Source organism: Cyprinus carpio, chromosome B5 (assembly GCF_018340385.1).
Source record: "Cyprinus carpio isolate SPL01 chromosome B5, ASM1834038v1, whole genome shotgun sequence".
NCBI lineage: Eukaryota > Metazoa > Chordata > Actinopteri > Cypriniformes > Cyprinidae > Cyprinus > Cyprinus carpio.
The window spans coordinates 7,663,350-7,680,488 of NC_056601.1; the positions used below are offsets into that span (position 1 = coordinate 7,663,350).

At 36.9% G+C, this 17,139-nt stretch overlaps 1 protein-coding gene across 1 annotated transcript in view; it reads right to left on the bottom strand.

Annotated features, from left to right (window-relative positions):
- si:dkey-61l1.4 (collagen alpha-1(I) chain) overlaps positions 1–17,139 on the bottom strand; it is a 44,904-nt gene that overhangs the window by 22,065 nt on the left and 5,700 nt on the right. The window contains exons 2-6 of the mRNA XM_042724022.1: positions 9,307–9,487; positions 7,060–7,218; positions 6,769–6,961; positions 6,124–6,252; positions 5,426–5,560 (exon numbers count right to left, since the gene is read on the bottom strand). Of these exons, the coding sequence (XP_042579956.1) occupies positions 5,426–5,560; positions 6,124–6,252; positions 6,769–6,961; positions 7,060–7,218; positions 9,307–9,487 (797 nt within the window). The remainder of the gene's footprint in view (positions 1–5,425; positions 5,561–6,123; positions 6,253–6,768; positions 6,962–7,059; positions 7,219–9,306; positions 9,488–17,139) is intronic.

A 17,139-nucleotide genomic window follows, 5' to 3' on the forward strand; every position in this document is an offset into this window, starting at 1 on the left:
CATTTTTGACCAGGAGCACCACAATTGTAACAAGTTAGGAGAAAAGTACAAAAACAATCCAAAACATTTTGGGAAGTAGTTATATCCTATGGGAGCATGTAGCAGGCTTTTGTCCAGTGCGATAACATTAAATACCATTTTCAGGAAAAAGCCTCTTCTAATCAAAATGACCTGAAAACAGCATAAGGATTAAGCAAAACATTTCACAAAAATACATTTGCAAGGCTATAGAGACAAAGTTAAACTGCAATAAAATACACCTTTAAGCAGGTGTGAACAACAACATCTGTGTGAACCCCAGGGAAACTACTGTAACTTCATACATCTACTGAAATGACCCAGGGACAAGCTGTTGGACAGTCACAAAAATATTTCTGAAAAGTGAAGCTAGTTCTGGGAAAAGCTTCGGTATCGTTTGCAGATGTCACTTGTTTTTTAAAATTCACTATGCAATTAATTTAAAACATTTACAAGTATGACTTATGAGTCCAAAAGTGTCCAGACACTTGCTGAGGCCATTGGCCATCTGCACTACACTGTTAACCATCATTTATTTATATTCTATCTAACAATGACACTTCTGGTTAGGTGCAGTTTCATTGGCTTTGTACAGTACTTGACAATGTCAATAAATCTAAATCAAACTGACAGTCTATAATGCTAAAGATCTTAAACTGAAAGCGACTGAGACATCAATATCGGATAAAGCATCTGCCAGTGAGAAGGTCATAAATAGTAACTCAGTTTGGATGTTTACAGATATAAACAAATGTTTCACAGAGACTGGAAAATGATGATGCATGATGTCAGAGTTTGGAACTCAAGGCCCTGGGCAGAATATTATCAGTGTTCATCACAGGTGACCCAACAGTGAATAATGAAGTGAATAATGAAGAGAGACGCCATAAATCATGGTTAAGACACAGGTATGAAGGAAATCCTTGCAGGTCATTTGTTGAGGAACCCAGCTGGGCAAATCTGACACTCCCATTAAGAAAGTCACCTGGAACATTTTTGTGGATGGATCATCAGAAACGAAATCAGGGTGCAATTGGTAAAGAAGAACACTAGACAGTATTCAGTTTACTTGGCTATAATGACCTCAGCTTCTCAGGTCAATCAGATCATCTAGACCAAAACACTCACTTAACATGTTGCTGACCTCCAATTTTACTGGTGTTTTACGATCTCCATAACCTCCATTCAAACTGCAGTTTCCAACCCATTTACCCTTTTAGTCAGCAAGTGAACATGTTCATGGGAAAGTCTCCATTACTTATTAATGAACGATTAGACAAAGATCTCTAAACTCAACTTTCTGAAAGTTTAGACATGTCAGCTTATACAAGAGCTGTCTAAACTCAATACAATGTGATAATATACATTTGCACTCTTTGCCTTTAGAATACATAAGCAGATAATTTGATAAAACCAGATCATAAAACAAAAAATATTTTTCATTTTGTTTTACACAATTCTTGCGCAAACATCCAAACAAAATCTGACCATCTAATAAGGAATAATGAATTATAGCACAGTTAAAAGGAAAGACATGTATTTGTTTCCTACCATGGCTTTCCATTTGCCCTCCACATGCATTCCAAGCAGGAGCAGATCGAGTACAAGGTAACATCCCATACAGACACAGCACACCATGACTGCTGGAGATACACACTGTACCACAGTCTCTGTATCCCTGCTAAAGATCCCAGACAGTGCAAGCTTTCTCCAAGTGCCCTCCCAGAGAGAGAACCTCCCAGACACAGGAGCTGTGCCCAGGCTTCACACACTCAAGCCAACTAACCCTTCAGGCAACCATTAAGGTGAACAGCACCCAAATAAAATGTGCATCATCCACTTGCCCTATTTGTGTCCCATTTGAATTATGTCTGCAGAACAAAATGGGATATTAGGTCATCTTGAGGGTGACAGAGGATATACACCACTTTTCAAAAGTCAGGGGTCAGTAAGATTTTTATATTTATTTAACTGATTTATTCATTATGAAACAAATCCCTTATTTTCACCAATGCTGTATTTATTTGATCAAAAATACAATCAAAGTATTAATAATGTGAAATATGATTGCAATTTATTTAAATAACTGTTTACGGTTTTAGTATATTTTAATATTTAATTTATTCCTGTGATGGCAAACAAGCATACTCAAGTCTTCTGTCACATGCTGCAACATTACAAATGTCTGGATCCTTGCTAAATAAAATTATTATTTTTTTTTTTTAATTCATTCTGACCCAAATTTTTGAACGGTAGCTTACAAAGAACATTGTAATCTTGGCCTCAATTTTGAAAATGGGATGAAACCAATGACTTTTAAGTTGGGAGCGCTTAAAGCTGCTGAAAGTGTTTTATCCAAGAATAAAAATTACGTCATCATTTACTCACCACCATGTCTTTCCTTAAGACTTGCTCTCTTCCATGGAACACAAAAGGAAATGTTTAGCAGAATGTTCATGTTGCTGTTTTCCATACAACAAAAGTCAATCGTGAGCATAAAAGAAAAGGCACCATGAAAAGTGCTCCATATGCACTATATTTCAATATTCCTTCTGTGACTAACAGAAAGCTAAAACACCCTCCACTGTAGCTCTCAAATCTCATTTGGCCAATTCCGAATACGAAAACTGGTTATGAGACACTTGAACCAATGATGTTTGGCATTACTGAAGTCAAAACTTTGACATGCTATTTTATCCATGATAATGTGAACATGAATGGCATTTGAAAGCTACAGTGGTGAAGATTGCCAATGGATAAATTTCTGTTTTTCCACAAACATAGAGACTGGTTTCAAAAGACTTGGAATATAGTACATGAGTCATATGGGCTGCTTTCATGAGCTTAATAGCTTGATAGATAAGAGAGACAAAGAGGACACATGCTTGGAAACTTCATATCAAACAATGTCAGTTTTAGAACCAAATTAGAAGCTACTTTAGATTTTACATAAACATAAAGGTTTCCTCCATCACTGCTGAACCGTGACAAATAGAAAACACATTCAGACAACTAAAGCCTGCTGAGACTGACACACACAAAAGCAGCAGAGAAGAGACAGATTTATGAAAGCACTGGTGAACCATCAATTAGAAATGACAATTTGTTCCAGAAATAAACTTGATGAGGTTGGTTTAATTCAAAGCAAGTTTTTAAGCAGACCTCCAGCTCTAAGAATCAAAGCAGTGGGATGCTTCGTGACCATGAGGTCATTAAAACAGAGAGGCTTAGTGGTAATGGCTGCCATAGTAACAGAGGTAACTCAAGAAGATCAATCACAGATGAAGACTCTCTTGCCTGACTTTCCTGTGGGACCCTGACTCTGAGGTTTTCACTGGTGGTGGGTGTTGGAATCCATGATTCCACATAGCCTAATTAATCAAGCAGCAGAAACCACAAGGAATGATGGGAGATGGTCTTTTCATCTGACATATTCAGTGTGCACGTATCTACCATGGGGTTCTGAGACCAAAGGGAAAAATCTTTTTAACATTTATTTCTCATCAATTCATTATTTAAAACTCTGTTATTTGAGTAAAAGTTCCACATTATTTTTTAATGTATTGGTTATAGATATTAGGTACGTATTTAAAAGAACAACAACAAAACCTAAAACGTACAACTTAATGTAAATTTAGCAGAAAGATTTTCGGCTTTAAATATATTAAGGATCCCAGAATTTTAATGTGGACTTTTAGACCCCACTGTATGCATGTTTATAAAACCATGAGAATATCCAAGACTGAATATTAAATAAAACTTCACACTTTACCAAAGTTTATATCTACTTTATGACTCATTTTAGCTTCAGAAGGGTGCACTAAATTACAGTGTAAAGATCATAATTACATGTCTAACCTTTATGAGGCCAGAATAAATGGATGACAGACAAACATTGCCAAGAACATTTCCATGCTGTGCATGTGCAGAACAGAACTCCCACACTTCCTCATTTACATATACAGTATACTCCATAAACGAATGATCAAGATTCAAATTTAAGATTATATTTGCCACATTTTAGAACATTATCCAGAGGAGGGTATTGTGTTAAGTGTGGCAGTATTGTCCTCCAGTAGTTTGTCAAACCCTGGTTAGCTGATAACAGACAACATTATGTAAGGTCAGCCTCAATTACGCCTCAAACGAAACCATATCCAGATGCAGGGGTGAGCTCTGTGCCATCTTTGATAGATGGGACGGTCCTGGAATTCCCCTATGCTAAATGCCACATCCTGGGGGAAGATGTGTAGCACAGATTTGCCTTGATCTTTAACCTTAAAGCAGTTCACTGCTAAATAATAAAACTGTCTATGTGTCATTTGTAGTGTGTGAAACCATAACAGAACACTGTTGTAATCTCACTTCCTGTATTACAGGCTCTATTGGGCCAAATGATCCTGCTTTATTTGCTTTTTGGACACTTCAACTGTAGGCAGTGGGTTTCAACTGTAATCATGATATGACGATCATTACAGAATGTTTTGTGACATCAGTCATTGTCCAAATGCTGGTGTAATGAAGTGAAATACAATCTGACAGAAATTAAATAATAAAATCACTACAGATATTTTAGACCACTTTAAAATGTGTTCAGAGAACAGTGAATGCTGATTATTAATCTATTAATTTAATCTATTAATCTATTAATTTAATGTTCTCAAGGATTATGCACAAATGTTTACCATACTGAATCATATGATATATTGTATATCCCTGCTTTCCATGAAACACCCAACCAGATTACTGTGGATGAAGCTACACCCACAGTCTACTATGCAGACAGTGTCTAGCAAAATACTGTGTGTGCAATCATAAACACAAGCTCGTGAGGAACAGTCTTTAACAATCAATTCATAATACATGTAAAAAAAAACAATAAATCAGCCCAGGAAACTTCTAAAAGTATGTCCTGCAGTGCACTGAGCTCACTTAAAGTGCAAAGCAATATAGGTGTCTAATGACTTTCCAGGCGATTTGCAAGCTTTGGAGCTGTTCCTGGAGTATCCCCGGACTTACTCTCCCAGACGGGGTGTTTATCAAACCGTCTCAGCACAGCTCCTCTCTGTTACAGCACCATGCTGAAATGAGACAGGACCCATGGTGATAATTTATCATCACCCTATGAAGGAAAATACAGCAACAGTTTTATGAGGACAAATGAGAAGTCCGAGGGATCCCTACTTTCCCATTTATTCAATTTCCTGACCTCTATAGTCACCCATCTCTCTTCTCCAGCTGGGGTTCATTCTCCCCACATTGTACTCAGGCTTTGTCCATTCATAGCTGCATAATTACTCACCGTGGCTGTATCTGTGCTTTTAAGATGTAATTCATACACTGATCACTTACAAACTGTATTTTTGGGTCTGTAATTAACACTGGGATGTTTCTTGTTGTCTCTTACCGAACCATGTGATTTTCTGGGTTCAGGCCGGAGCCCTGGAACTGGATGTATATTGGCAGTCTCATCTCTGCCAGTAGAGGGATTTGATGAGAAAGGTCTGTCTGCTGTTGAGCCAGCTGAAGACAAAAAAGGGCTCTGTAGGGTGAACAGAGGCAAACAAGATGTCAATAAAACATTACTTTCAGTGTGGAAAGATTTTAATGGCATGAAATGCATTCTCCGTGCCAATAGCATCACAAAAATCAATTGCAAAAAAATAATAACATCCTAAACACTTACATCACTGGTTTAGCCAATACTGCTGTGCCCAGAGCAATGATAGCCCAGAGCCACATTTTACACACTTTTCAGGCAAAATGTAGTACTAAGAGTTGTATTTGGATTATATTGATGGGATGGGAGTTTGAATGACCATATGACCATTTAAAAATCGAATTCTTCTTAGATTTTTTTTCTTCAAAAACATTTATAGTGCATTGTTAATATCTTGGTGTTTTATCTTTTAATTGTTTTAATTAAAATAATTTAATTGTTATTTAATCTTTTCATTGATTAATTATTAAATAAAAAAAATCTTATTACTAATGACTATTTTCAGCAGTAAATTTACCAGATTATGACTTAAAACAAAATTACATATCTCTGAAAAAGATCTTTTTGTATAACTGCTTTCAAGTACACGAAGTCATCAACCCTACCTCAGTGCTACTTTCTGTTTTAAGAAACCCACGTTCTTTCACAGGTTCACACATATGCTGATGAAGAGCACAGTGATCCCTGGCAGCATTTGCATCTCCCATTATGAAGGTCATCTGTCTCAGCTCTCCCTGTGAAAACAGACACAGACGGCAAAGACGTCAAAGACAAAGACAACAACCACATAACAATCCATTAGATGAGCACTGATTTCATAAGAGTGTTGGTCAGACGTTTAATCATATGCCTCATCGATTTGGGATGAATAGTGAGCTTGATACCACAGTCGCATGATAAAAATCCATTTATAGGCATTCAGTGCCATTGAAACTCTTGGCATGCTGTTTTGTGACCATACATTTTTAAGTGCAAGTCACTAAGATGATGGTTTTCACAGCTGAAAAGCAAATTGGTGTGGCAGCCATACATATGTTTCCCATGACGCACTGCCAGTGCTACTTTAGCTGGATAGCTCTAGTTTCTTTAATAAACATTCTTCTACACCACTGTGTTGTAGTAAGACATATTTAGAGTGTTTAATTTATGACTTTAGGAAAGGCTGTTTGCCCAGGCATGATGGATTCTTGACACTGACTATAGTTATGCGTCTTTCCATACCCTCCTTGCATATAACAAATGAAGAATACCTCAAAGGGTGTCTCAAAGCCCTCCAGGATTCCCCCCACCATCAGCAGGCCATCTGTAGTGATGCCCATGTACGGGTACATCCAGCTCACTTTCTCCACCAGCACACAGTCCACATACACAGCCAGCCATTCAAATGCAACCCCAACTGAGATCCAGTGCCACTGCGAGTCAGACAGCCCTGACACTGAAAACCTGAAGCCAGAGTTTCGAATACACTATTATAAGAATACTGTTATTTCAATATAGGTAAAGCTTAGTGCTCAGTGGCATATGTTAAATGATGTTTGTACTCATAGTCACGCTGCTGTGTGGTGATGAAGGTGATGCTGTGTGGGCCTATACGGATCTGGAGTAAAATGTGATTATAGAAGTTCAGCAAAGTTAACACACTCCGGTCCTCTTCTTGTGAGCTCCGCAGTTGAATCAGAAGACTAAATTCATCTGCAAAGCTGTGAACACACACAGACACTTCGTTAAGTATCTAAGAAATGATTTAATTAGAAATGAGAGAACATAAATACATGTTCTACCATTTAAAACTACCGTTTAATGCTCACCATGGCATAAATGTGATTGAAAATACAATAAAAATAGAAAAAATTTGAAAAATTATTAACATTTAGAATAATTGTTTTCTATTACATATTTTAAAATATAAGGTATTTGTGTGATGACAAAGGAGAATTTTCAGAAGCCATTACTGCAGTCTTCAGAGTCTCAGCATGATCCTTCAGAAATCATTCTATTATGCTGATTTGCTCAAGAAACATTTCTAATTATCACAGTTGAAAATATTGTGCTGCTTAAAAAGTGAAAAAGTGACGTGACATTCAGCCAAGTATGGTGACCCATACTCAGAATTTGTGCTCTGCATTTAACCCATCCGAAGTGCACACACACAGAGCAGTGAACACACACACACTGTGAACACACACCCGGAGCAGTGGGCAGCCATTTATGCTGCGGCGCCCGGGGAGCAGTTGGGGTTCAGTGCCTTGCTCAAGGGCACCTAAGTCGTGGTATTGAGAGGTATTAATAGCATGTGACAGTTTTTGGGGGGGTGAACAGAATTTTTAAATGAACAGTATTTATTTAAAAAGACATTTTGTGTCACAATGTAAAACGTTTGATAAATTTAATGCACCCTTGTTGAATGAAACTATTCATCATATATATAAACACACACATATACTGTATATACACACATATGTTTAACCACAAACATTTGAACAACAGTGTAAATTTAAAAAATTACGGTCATTTAAATAAAATCATAATGAAAATGAAAAAAACTGTCAAATAAAAGAAATAATAATAATTAAATAATTAAATAAAAATAATTACAGACAAACATACAGACCTACATAATTACAGACACAGAGACAGACATACTGACAGACAGACATACGAACCTACATAATTACAGACAGACAGACATACATACAAACCTACAAAATTACAGACAGACATACAGACCTACATAATTACAGACAGACATACAGACCTACAAAATTACAGACAGACAGACAGACAGACAGACATACTGACAGACAGACAGACCTACATAATTACAGACAGATAGACAGACATATAGACCTACATAATTACAGACAGACATACAGATCTACAGACCGACAGACCTACATAATTACAGACAGACATACAGACCGATAGACATACAGACCTACATACGGACCTACGTAATTACAGACAGACAGACATGCTGACAGACAGACAGACTTATAGACCTACATAATTACAGACAGACATACAGACCGATAGACATACAGACCTACATAATTACAGACAGACATACATACGGACCTACATGATTACAGACATACATACAAACCTACATAATTACAGACAGACATACAGACCTACATAATTACAGACAGACATACGAACCTACATAATTACAGACAGACATACAGACAGACATACTGACAGACAGACAGACAGACCTACATAATTACAGACAGATAGACAGACATATAGACCTACATAATTACAGACAGACATACAGATCTACAGACCGACAGACCTACATAATTACAGACAGACATACAGACCGATAGACATACAGACCTACATACGGACCTACGTAATTACAGACAGACAGACATGCTGACAGACAGACAGACTTATAGACCTACATAATTACAGACAGACATACAGACCGATAGACATACAGACCTACATAATTACAGACAGACATACATACAGACCTACATGATTACAGACATACATACAGACCTACATGATTACAGACATACATACAGACCTACATGATTACAGATAGACATACAGACCGACAGACGTACAGACAGACAGACAGACATACAGACAGACATACAGACCTACATAATTACAGACAGACATACAGACCTACATAATTACAGATAGACATACAGACCGACAGACGTACAGACAGACAGACAGACATACAGACCTACATAATTACAGACAGACATACAGACCTACAGACATATAGACATACATACATACATACATACATACACACATAAATGTCAAACCTTGATCCAAATGCTTCATGGGAGGGCATGGTGAGTGTGGAATACAGGCCAATGTCCAGCACTGGACATCTTTTGTCCTCCTCATAAAGGGTCACGTTCCTGCTGGTTGGTACTAAGCCTGAGAGCTGCTCAAGTAAATCCACTCTTTGTGTAAAGAGATTCAGATATGTGTTGAACCCCTCTGTAAAGAATGAAAAAACTATTTATCAATTCAGCAAGTGACCTGCACAGAATCAAGTCACTTAAATCAAGTGACACTTCATTAATGCTTTGCATGACACTGCATTTATAAGTGAAAAAATATATTAGGGAAGAATAGTGGGACATTGAGATGTTGCATCATCCCTTTATTCACCTTCTGACTTGTTTCAGCCTATTGTGTGAAAGTGGGCAAGTCTCAAACTGTCCAAATCTCCAGGGCTAATGCAAAGTAGCTTTCACCTTCCAAGTACTATCCACAGAAAACTCTATCCTATTGTGCACAAACACAGTCAGGGCCATTACCAATGAATGGTTCTGGGGTGAAGCATTCCCATGGAGGGCTGCATTTTTCCCCACCTGAACCCATAGGACATCAAGGGCGGAGAGAACAAGCCATTGATTAACTTTCCATTCCTTACCTGCACAACATGGTCAAGTAAACCCTACAAGACTCCCCTTCTTCATTCTCCCCTTCCCTTTCGTGTACATCTTAAACTGAAAGGTCATCCTTCCAGCCCCCCACCCCCACCAAAAAAGTTTTAAATGTACAGATAAATAAAACCCACATCAACTATTAAAGAAACATAGTAATTTTATGACGCAATCTTTCCATTTTCATTGGACATGAGCCTCACAGTTGTTCCTGCTATTTAAGGAGACGAAAATAAATAAAGGAAGAATAAAAAAAAGAAATGACACAGCTCATTTACAGGGATTTTGAAAAAAAGAAGAAGAACTCTGTATGTTTAACCTGTACATAAACCCAAATCCTCAATAGCCATATATGGCAAAGCAAAGCACTGTAAGATTTGTTCTTCACAAGGCGTGATACATGGACCTTACAACCGGATTAGAGATTTGAGTTAAGAGTATTTCCTCTTTAGCAGTGGCCGATCTCTAGTTTCATTCATTTTGGTGAAAAGGGCTTTTTACACTCACTGCATTCAGGCATCAGTCGTCACTCATAGTCCTGCAAGCAGCATGACCACGAGCAGCAGACTCCGGTCACACATGAGCTCTCACTGATAACCTGATGAAAGGTGCACATGCCACCATTTTCTACATACCACATGAACACTAAGCTAGAATACATGTCTTAAAAGATGTAGAAAGGAACTGCATTAGATAAAATATCAAATAAACTGACCCGTATTTTATAGAAAGACAGCACAGGCATGCTTTTGACCCAAAAGCAAGCAATAAATTTGACATTTGTTATATTTAATAAATTTACATTTACAATTGTTACATTTAAAATGATCAAACAATAGATATATAATTCAAACTTGAGACATAATTTAAAAACACTGGTTCTCAAATGCTGGCGGAATATAGTAAATGTGATGAGCAACACCTGCGTGAATTGACTTCATACTGCACATTCATTAAAATAACCTGGGTAAATGAAAGTAAATGACTTGTGAGTTAATTCTGAGAAAGTGAGTTAATTCTGAGAAAAGGTCTCGCATAGTTTGTTTGGAGATACAGATTTTGATATAGTTTCATATGCAAAGAAATTCTGATATTTTAAAGTGTGCCTCAAATGTCCAAATGCTACTGTATAATCACAGGGACACAGAATGTTTATTGCCACACAAAAGCTGAATAAATGCAACTAGAAATGATGTCATAAAATTATTTTTTTTAATTATTACAACAATATAGAAACATAAATTGGAGAATTTCATAACAGCCATATCGCCCTGTTGCCCACTGAAGCTAAGCAGGGTTGAGCCTGGTCAGAACCTGGATGGGAGACCTCCTGGGAAAGCTAGGTTGCTGCTGAAAGAGGTGTTAGTGAGGCCAGCAGGGGGTGCTCACCCTGTGGTCTGTGTGGGTCCTAGCACCCCAGTATAGTAATGGGGACACTATACTGTCAACAAGCACCATCCTTTGGATGAGACGTTAAACCGAGGTCCTGACTCTCTGTGATCATTAAAAATCCAAGGATGTTCCTCGAAAAAGAGTAGGGTTGTAACACCAGCATCCCGGCCAAATTCACCCATCAGCCTCTGATCATCATGGCCTCCTTATCATCCTCATATCACTCTTTCTCCTCTCCTCCAGTAAGCTGGTGTGTGGTGGGCGTTCTGGCACACTATGGCTGCCTTCATATCATCCAGGTGGATGCTGCACACTGGTGGTGGATGAAGAGATCCCCCCTAACATTGTAAAGCACTTTGAGGATTTAGAAAAGCACTATATAAATGCAACAAATTATATTATTTCATAATAGTATCAAAGAAATCACCATGTTACTTAAATGGTAATCAAACTGTAAAATGGTACATTATCAAAGTATTAATATCTGATCTGAATCAGGGTACCGCAACAAATCTATAATATAGTGTGTGTGTGTGTGTGTGTGTGTGTGTGTGTGTGTATGTGTGAACCCTGCAAGCTGTGAGGACAGCTGTTTGGTATCATAACTAACCAGTATATTCATTTCCACATATACGGAGTAAAATATGAATCAATAGTACTGATATGATGAAAAAGTGTAGTTTACAAGTAAAATTATACTGATAAAAAAAATTATTACAAAGTTTCGCAGTGCTCCAAAGTATGTTCAACACCCCAAAACACACAGACCACATGACCGTAACACGACTTTAAACAGCTCAATATGATGCCATTGGGGTTAGAGTGGAGCCAGATCAGAAGCGTGCATCACAGTCAAAGAAAAAGGAGTGACTTCAGCAGGTTAAAGGGGAGGAATGGTCTAACATCTTGAGACCATGTGCAAAACTGACATTCCCTTTCCCACCTTGGCTTGTGGTAATTGTGTTTTGCAAGTATTCATTGCCCACATGCTGATCTATAACTAACTCAACCCAAACCATGTCCCAACTTTGAGAATGTTTAGAAAAGCCACAAAATGATCTAAGATCAAGTCTGTGAAGGGTCAGTGGGTACTCATGCCTCCTCCTAGAGCACAGCTGAACAAGCATTCAGACGACACAGTCATTAATATCCATGTACAGTACATATCATAATAACACAAAGGATGAAATGTGACATTCATGGGACATGCCTTTTCGTGATATTTTTAAGATATATTTATTATATTTAATATATAATAATAACAATAATATTACGACCATTTGTACAATCACTGTATTATAGTATACAGCTCAACTTTCTTACATATGCTCTGCTAGTTTCCATAAAATGATTAAATACAACGTAGGAATTTAGATTTCACAAATTACATGGATATTATTCAGCAAGAAGATGCAAAAATGTTTTGTTTAAAGACCCTTTACTGATTTAAAGTATAATAAAAGCCCCAGAATTTGCATAAGAGACACACACAAACATTAAAAATAACATACAGTCTGAAAAACTCTTATATTTCACATTATTTGACAACAAAAACATTTACTGTATGAGGCAGCAAAATGTCACTTTCATATGGCCAGCTGAAATTAACTGTAGTTGCATTAAAGTTTAATAAATATATAAAGCTGCACTATTTCACCATTCTTTTCCTTCCTTCTCCGATTACCTGCCTGTAGTTTCTACAGGAACTGATTGTTGAATGCCAGTATGTCATTTCCCAAAAGTCCATTTATCTAGCATGCAGCCAGATTCAGGTCTGATGTTTGGCTACATTTATTTCCCATTTAATGCCCAATTAGCCCCCCTTGTGCCGGTTTGTGTTTCATTTACATGGATGGTTCGTTTAACAAAAGTCTTGCGGTAGCAATTATGGAATAAAGAGGGATGAGACTCCATTTCCTAAGCTCTGCTTCTTCCAGTTGTGCTGTGAAGTGTAATCAGAGAAGGACTGATGGTACTTATCTCTTTCATTATGAGACTAAAGATGGGACACCACCTGACACTCCAAACTAAAGGAAAGGAATAAAAGTAAACGATTTCACTAGTGGGGATTTCTTTAGAAAAGGCCTCTGTGTGTATAACTTGAAGCCATTGTGAAATCTGTGTAGGGAAATCTTTTGCCATCATGCAAAATTACAGATCGCATGGATTCCTTTTGAAATGACATGAAAATTTGCAGAACAACGGTAACTGTAACTCCACCTTAACTCGCAGTGGTACAGTAGGTATAAAAAAAAAAAAAAAAAAAAGGAGAAGCATTCTGTTGCCTTCACCTAAAATCCTAACTTCTTGTAGCTCTTTTCATTTCCGTCTTTAAGGTGGAACAATATTTAAATATGACAGGATGACCTTGGGTAATCAAAATCCACAAGAATGACTTAATTGAGAAAAGTAGCAACCATACTAAAGAAAAGAAAGTTAGCAAATCAACAGCAGGAACTTTCAGAAACATGAATTGAACCCCATAATATTTAATGGGGTTTGGTTATGTGGCAGACAAAGAGTGAGGAAGACTCATTAAAGCCTGTGAAATATTGTTCCCTAAACACACCTGAGCCCTGTCCTGTTAAGCCAATTAGGAAACACACTGAGGAATTAGGAAAGGCTCCATGATCAACATTCACAGAGTTTCAGGATGTTTTGAAAGACATTCAATCTTTCTTTTTTCCATCTTGGTCTATGTGCTGATAACATTTATAGTCTTATGGGGCACCTAAATCAGAGCGATGCTTTTGCCTCAGTTTTCGACCATGGGCACTAGCATGGCAGACTTTTAGAAAATAAACGCTCTCAAAACTTGATCAACAAATGTCAGTTCCTCCTTGTGTTTAATAGCTTTATGTCACAGCAATAACTTTTTAAACATTAAAACTTCTTTGTCTGGAAAACAGTGGAACAGTCACAATTTGTTAAAACTGGTAATAAATAATAAATTCACGTTAATTTTGCAAAATAATAACTTACATGTAACTTAAGATCTGTTTCCTGTGAATCTCACTGTCAGATTTGTAATGACAGTTTGAGTCAGAATTAAGAATAATGTAGAAAAATATGAGCAATTTCCAGAAACGGTCATGTCTGAGCGCTGAGGGTTCAATGAGTATTTTCACAGGTGGCATTACACACACAGACAGTTTGCTTTTGTGAATAATGACAGTAATTTTAGGAGTTCACCTTTCAGGTTTTCCAAACAATCATTTATTTCTGAACTACTAATTAATCAAGCTGTCAAACACGTCATGATATCTTCCTACTTTGATGGCAGCTCTTACAATTCATGAGTTCATTTTCCATGTTCTGCTGAGAAAAGGTTAGTCAAACATGAAAAACGATTGGCTTTCATATAAAATGGTGAGACTCTGCATATTTTAAGAATCAAAGTCAATGAAACCTGATAATGATATTTTATATCCAATCAAGTGGAACAATATCTTTTGTGGATCAAATGCTGAATACAAGATAAACTGGTTCTAGTGATGGTTGGAAAATCTAGCATGACTGATATCGCCCCAGCTTCTTTCACAAAATCCTCTGGGATTCATGTCAGAACACACAGAATGGAAAAGAATTCAAGATGTTGCACTGCAGGAAGGATCCTCACTCAACATCAGGCAGTAAATTCACAACTCATTATCACTCTTACACAGTATTTATCTTGTCAAACTGTAGAAAATGCATTTCTCCAGATTTCTCTACACACGCATTCCACGGTCAATGAAATTTCAAATTGAAAAATGAATATTCTTTCTTCTTTTGCATTACCTTATTTCATTTAAAACCCATATGATTTTCTCTTATTTCACAGAAATACAAAGAATAGCTCAAGCAATTCCCAGGCAGCTCTTTTTCCATACAACTAATGGGAATAAGAATTGGCCTTGATAAGTGAACTGCAGAAGTCCAGAACACATTTGCTATATACATTATAAAAATATACATTTTATATATATATATATATATATATATATATTAAAGCCATACAATAGCTTTGTTCAAAGAATAGACCAAAAAAATGTTATTAAAAAAAGAAAAAACAAAAATACATTTCAAAAAGGCAAAAGGGTTAGTAAATGATATAACTTTTTTGTTTAATTATCCCTTTAAATAGTCTATGAATTTTTTATCTAATTCATTTCTCAAACTCACTGACTTCTATAACAAAAGAACTAAGGACTTTCTTTAGGAACTGTTCCTGGATGATAACAAAATAAAGAAAGGAAATAGTGCCCTTTCATATCAAGTTCCCCTTGACCAGTAAGCCCAGAGGTCTACTGCGCTGCAGTGGTGACAGCTCTGGCTGTAGGTGAGTCTGGGCACATTCTGTGATGAAGGACAGCGTTCCAGCTCTCTATAGTACTGTAGGTTGTGGTGCAGTAGTAAGGTACACATTCCAGCTCCTAATGAATACAGGGTGCTGAACACACAGGATGTATACAGCACAGGCTGACAGCAGCTTATCAAAGAGACTCCTGGCCACTTGCCCAACATCAACCCCAAACCCCTTTTGGATTGGTATCTTTTTGGATTGAATTCAACAATGCATCGACCCTGACAATGAATAAAAGTGCAAAGGATAAAAGTGGAGAACTGAAGGGCTTTTTATAAAAAGCTCATAGTACAGTAAATTATAGTGTACAGTACAGTATTGTTTGGCCTAATTCACCAAAAATGTAACACCAAAACAGAACAAATTTAATGTGCATTCAATCATAGAATAATCATTTGAAGATGCAATCAATATAAGAATGATTTAAAAAGTATATGCAAATACTTTTTTATTTATTTTAAACATTTATGTGCAATTTGGCAATATTAAACATAAAGAAAGGCATTTTAAAAGCATCTGTTTAGCATCATTCATTTGTCAACTGAAGCTTTTCATCATAAATGGATCCAATATCTTGATAACAATGATGCCCCTTTATGTTATTTTGAAATATTGTACTGTATGTTATTGTGTGTTATTGTACTGTATATGTTATTGTCTTTTATACATGGCCTCTTCCTCTACTTTTCCCCACACGGATATGTTTTCTACATTTATTTACACTTTGATTTGAACGAAAACAACGTATCCGTGTGGAACGCATACGTTGTTTGCGTTCAGCGGATACTCTCCAAAATGTCGCTACGGTGACGTGGAGGAGACGAATTGTTGAATAAAGTCATTCTTTTTGTTTTCTTTGCATACAAAAAGTATTCTCGTAACTTTGTAAAATTACGGTTCAACCCCTGATGTCACATGGATTATTTTACCGATGTCCTTGCTATGTTTCTGGACGTTGATTGTGTTATTTACATTGCTGTCTATAGGAGGGTCAGAGAGATCTCAGAATGCATCAAAAATATTTTAATTTATGTTCCAAAGATGAACGGAGGTCTTACGGTTTGGAACTACATGAGGGTGAGTAATTAATGACAAAATTTTCATTTTGGGTGGAGTAACCCTTTAAAAGTGCTGCAAGAAATTCCAAGAAACTCAAGAAACTTTGATATTTGTCACATAATATAACATTTTATGAAAAAAAAAAAAAAACCTGCTGCCCTAAGCCCTTCTAGACATGCATCTCTCATTCTTGCTATTTTTATTACAAAAGCAAATAACTCTCCAAATGCCAGACAAGCCATGACAAAACAACTGGAATTGTTAGAAAAAGCTGAAAATGTCATTCCTTTTAGTTGAGAGTGTTTGGTTTCTGTCAACTATGGCACTGACATCTCCAAATGTTCCATGACAGGATGCCAGGTCCTGGACTCTTTAGCTGACGTGAAGCAGGTAATGGATCAGCT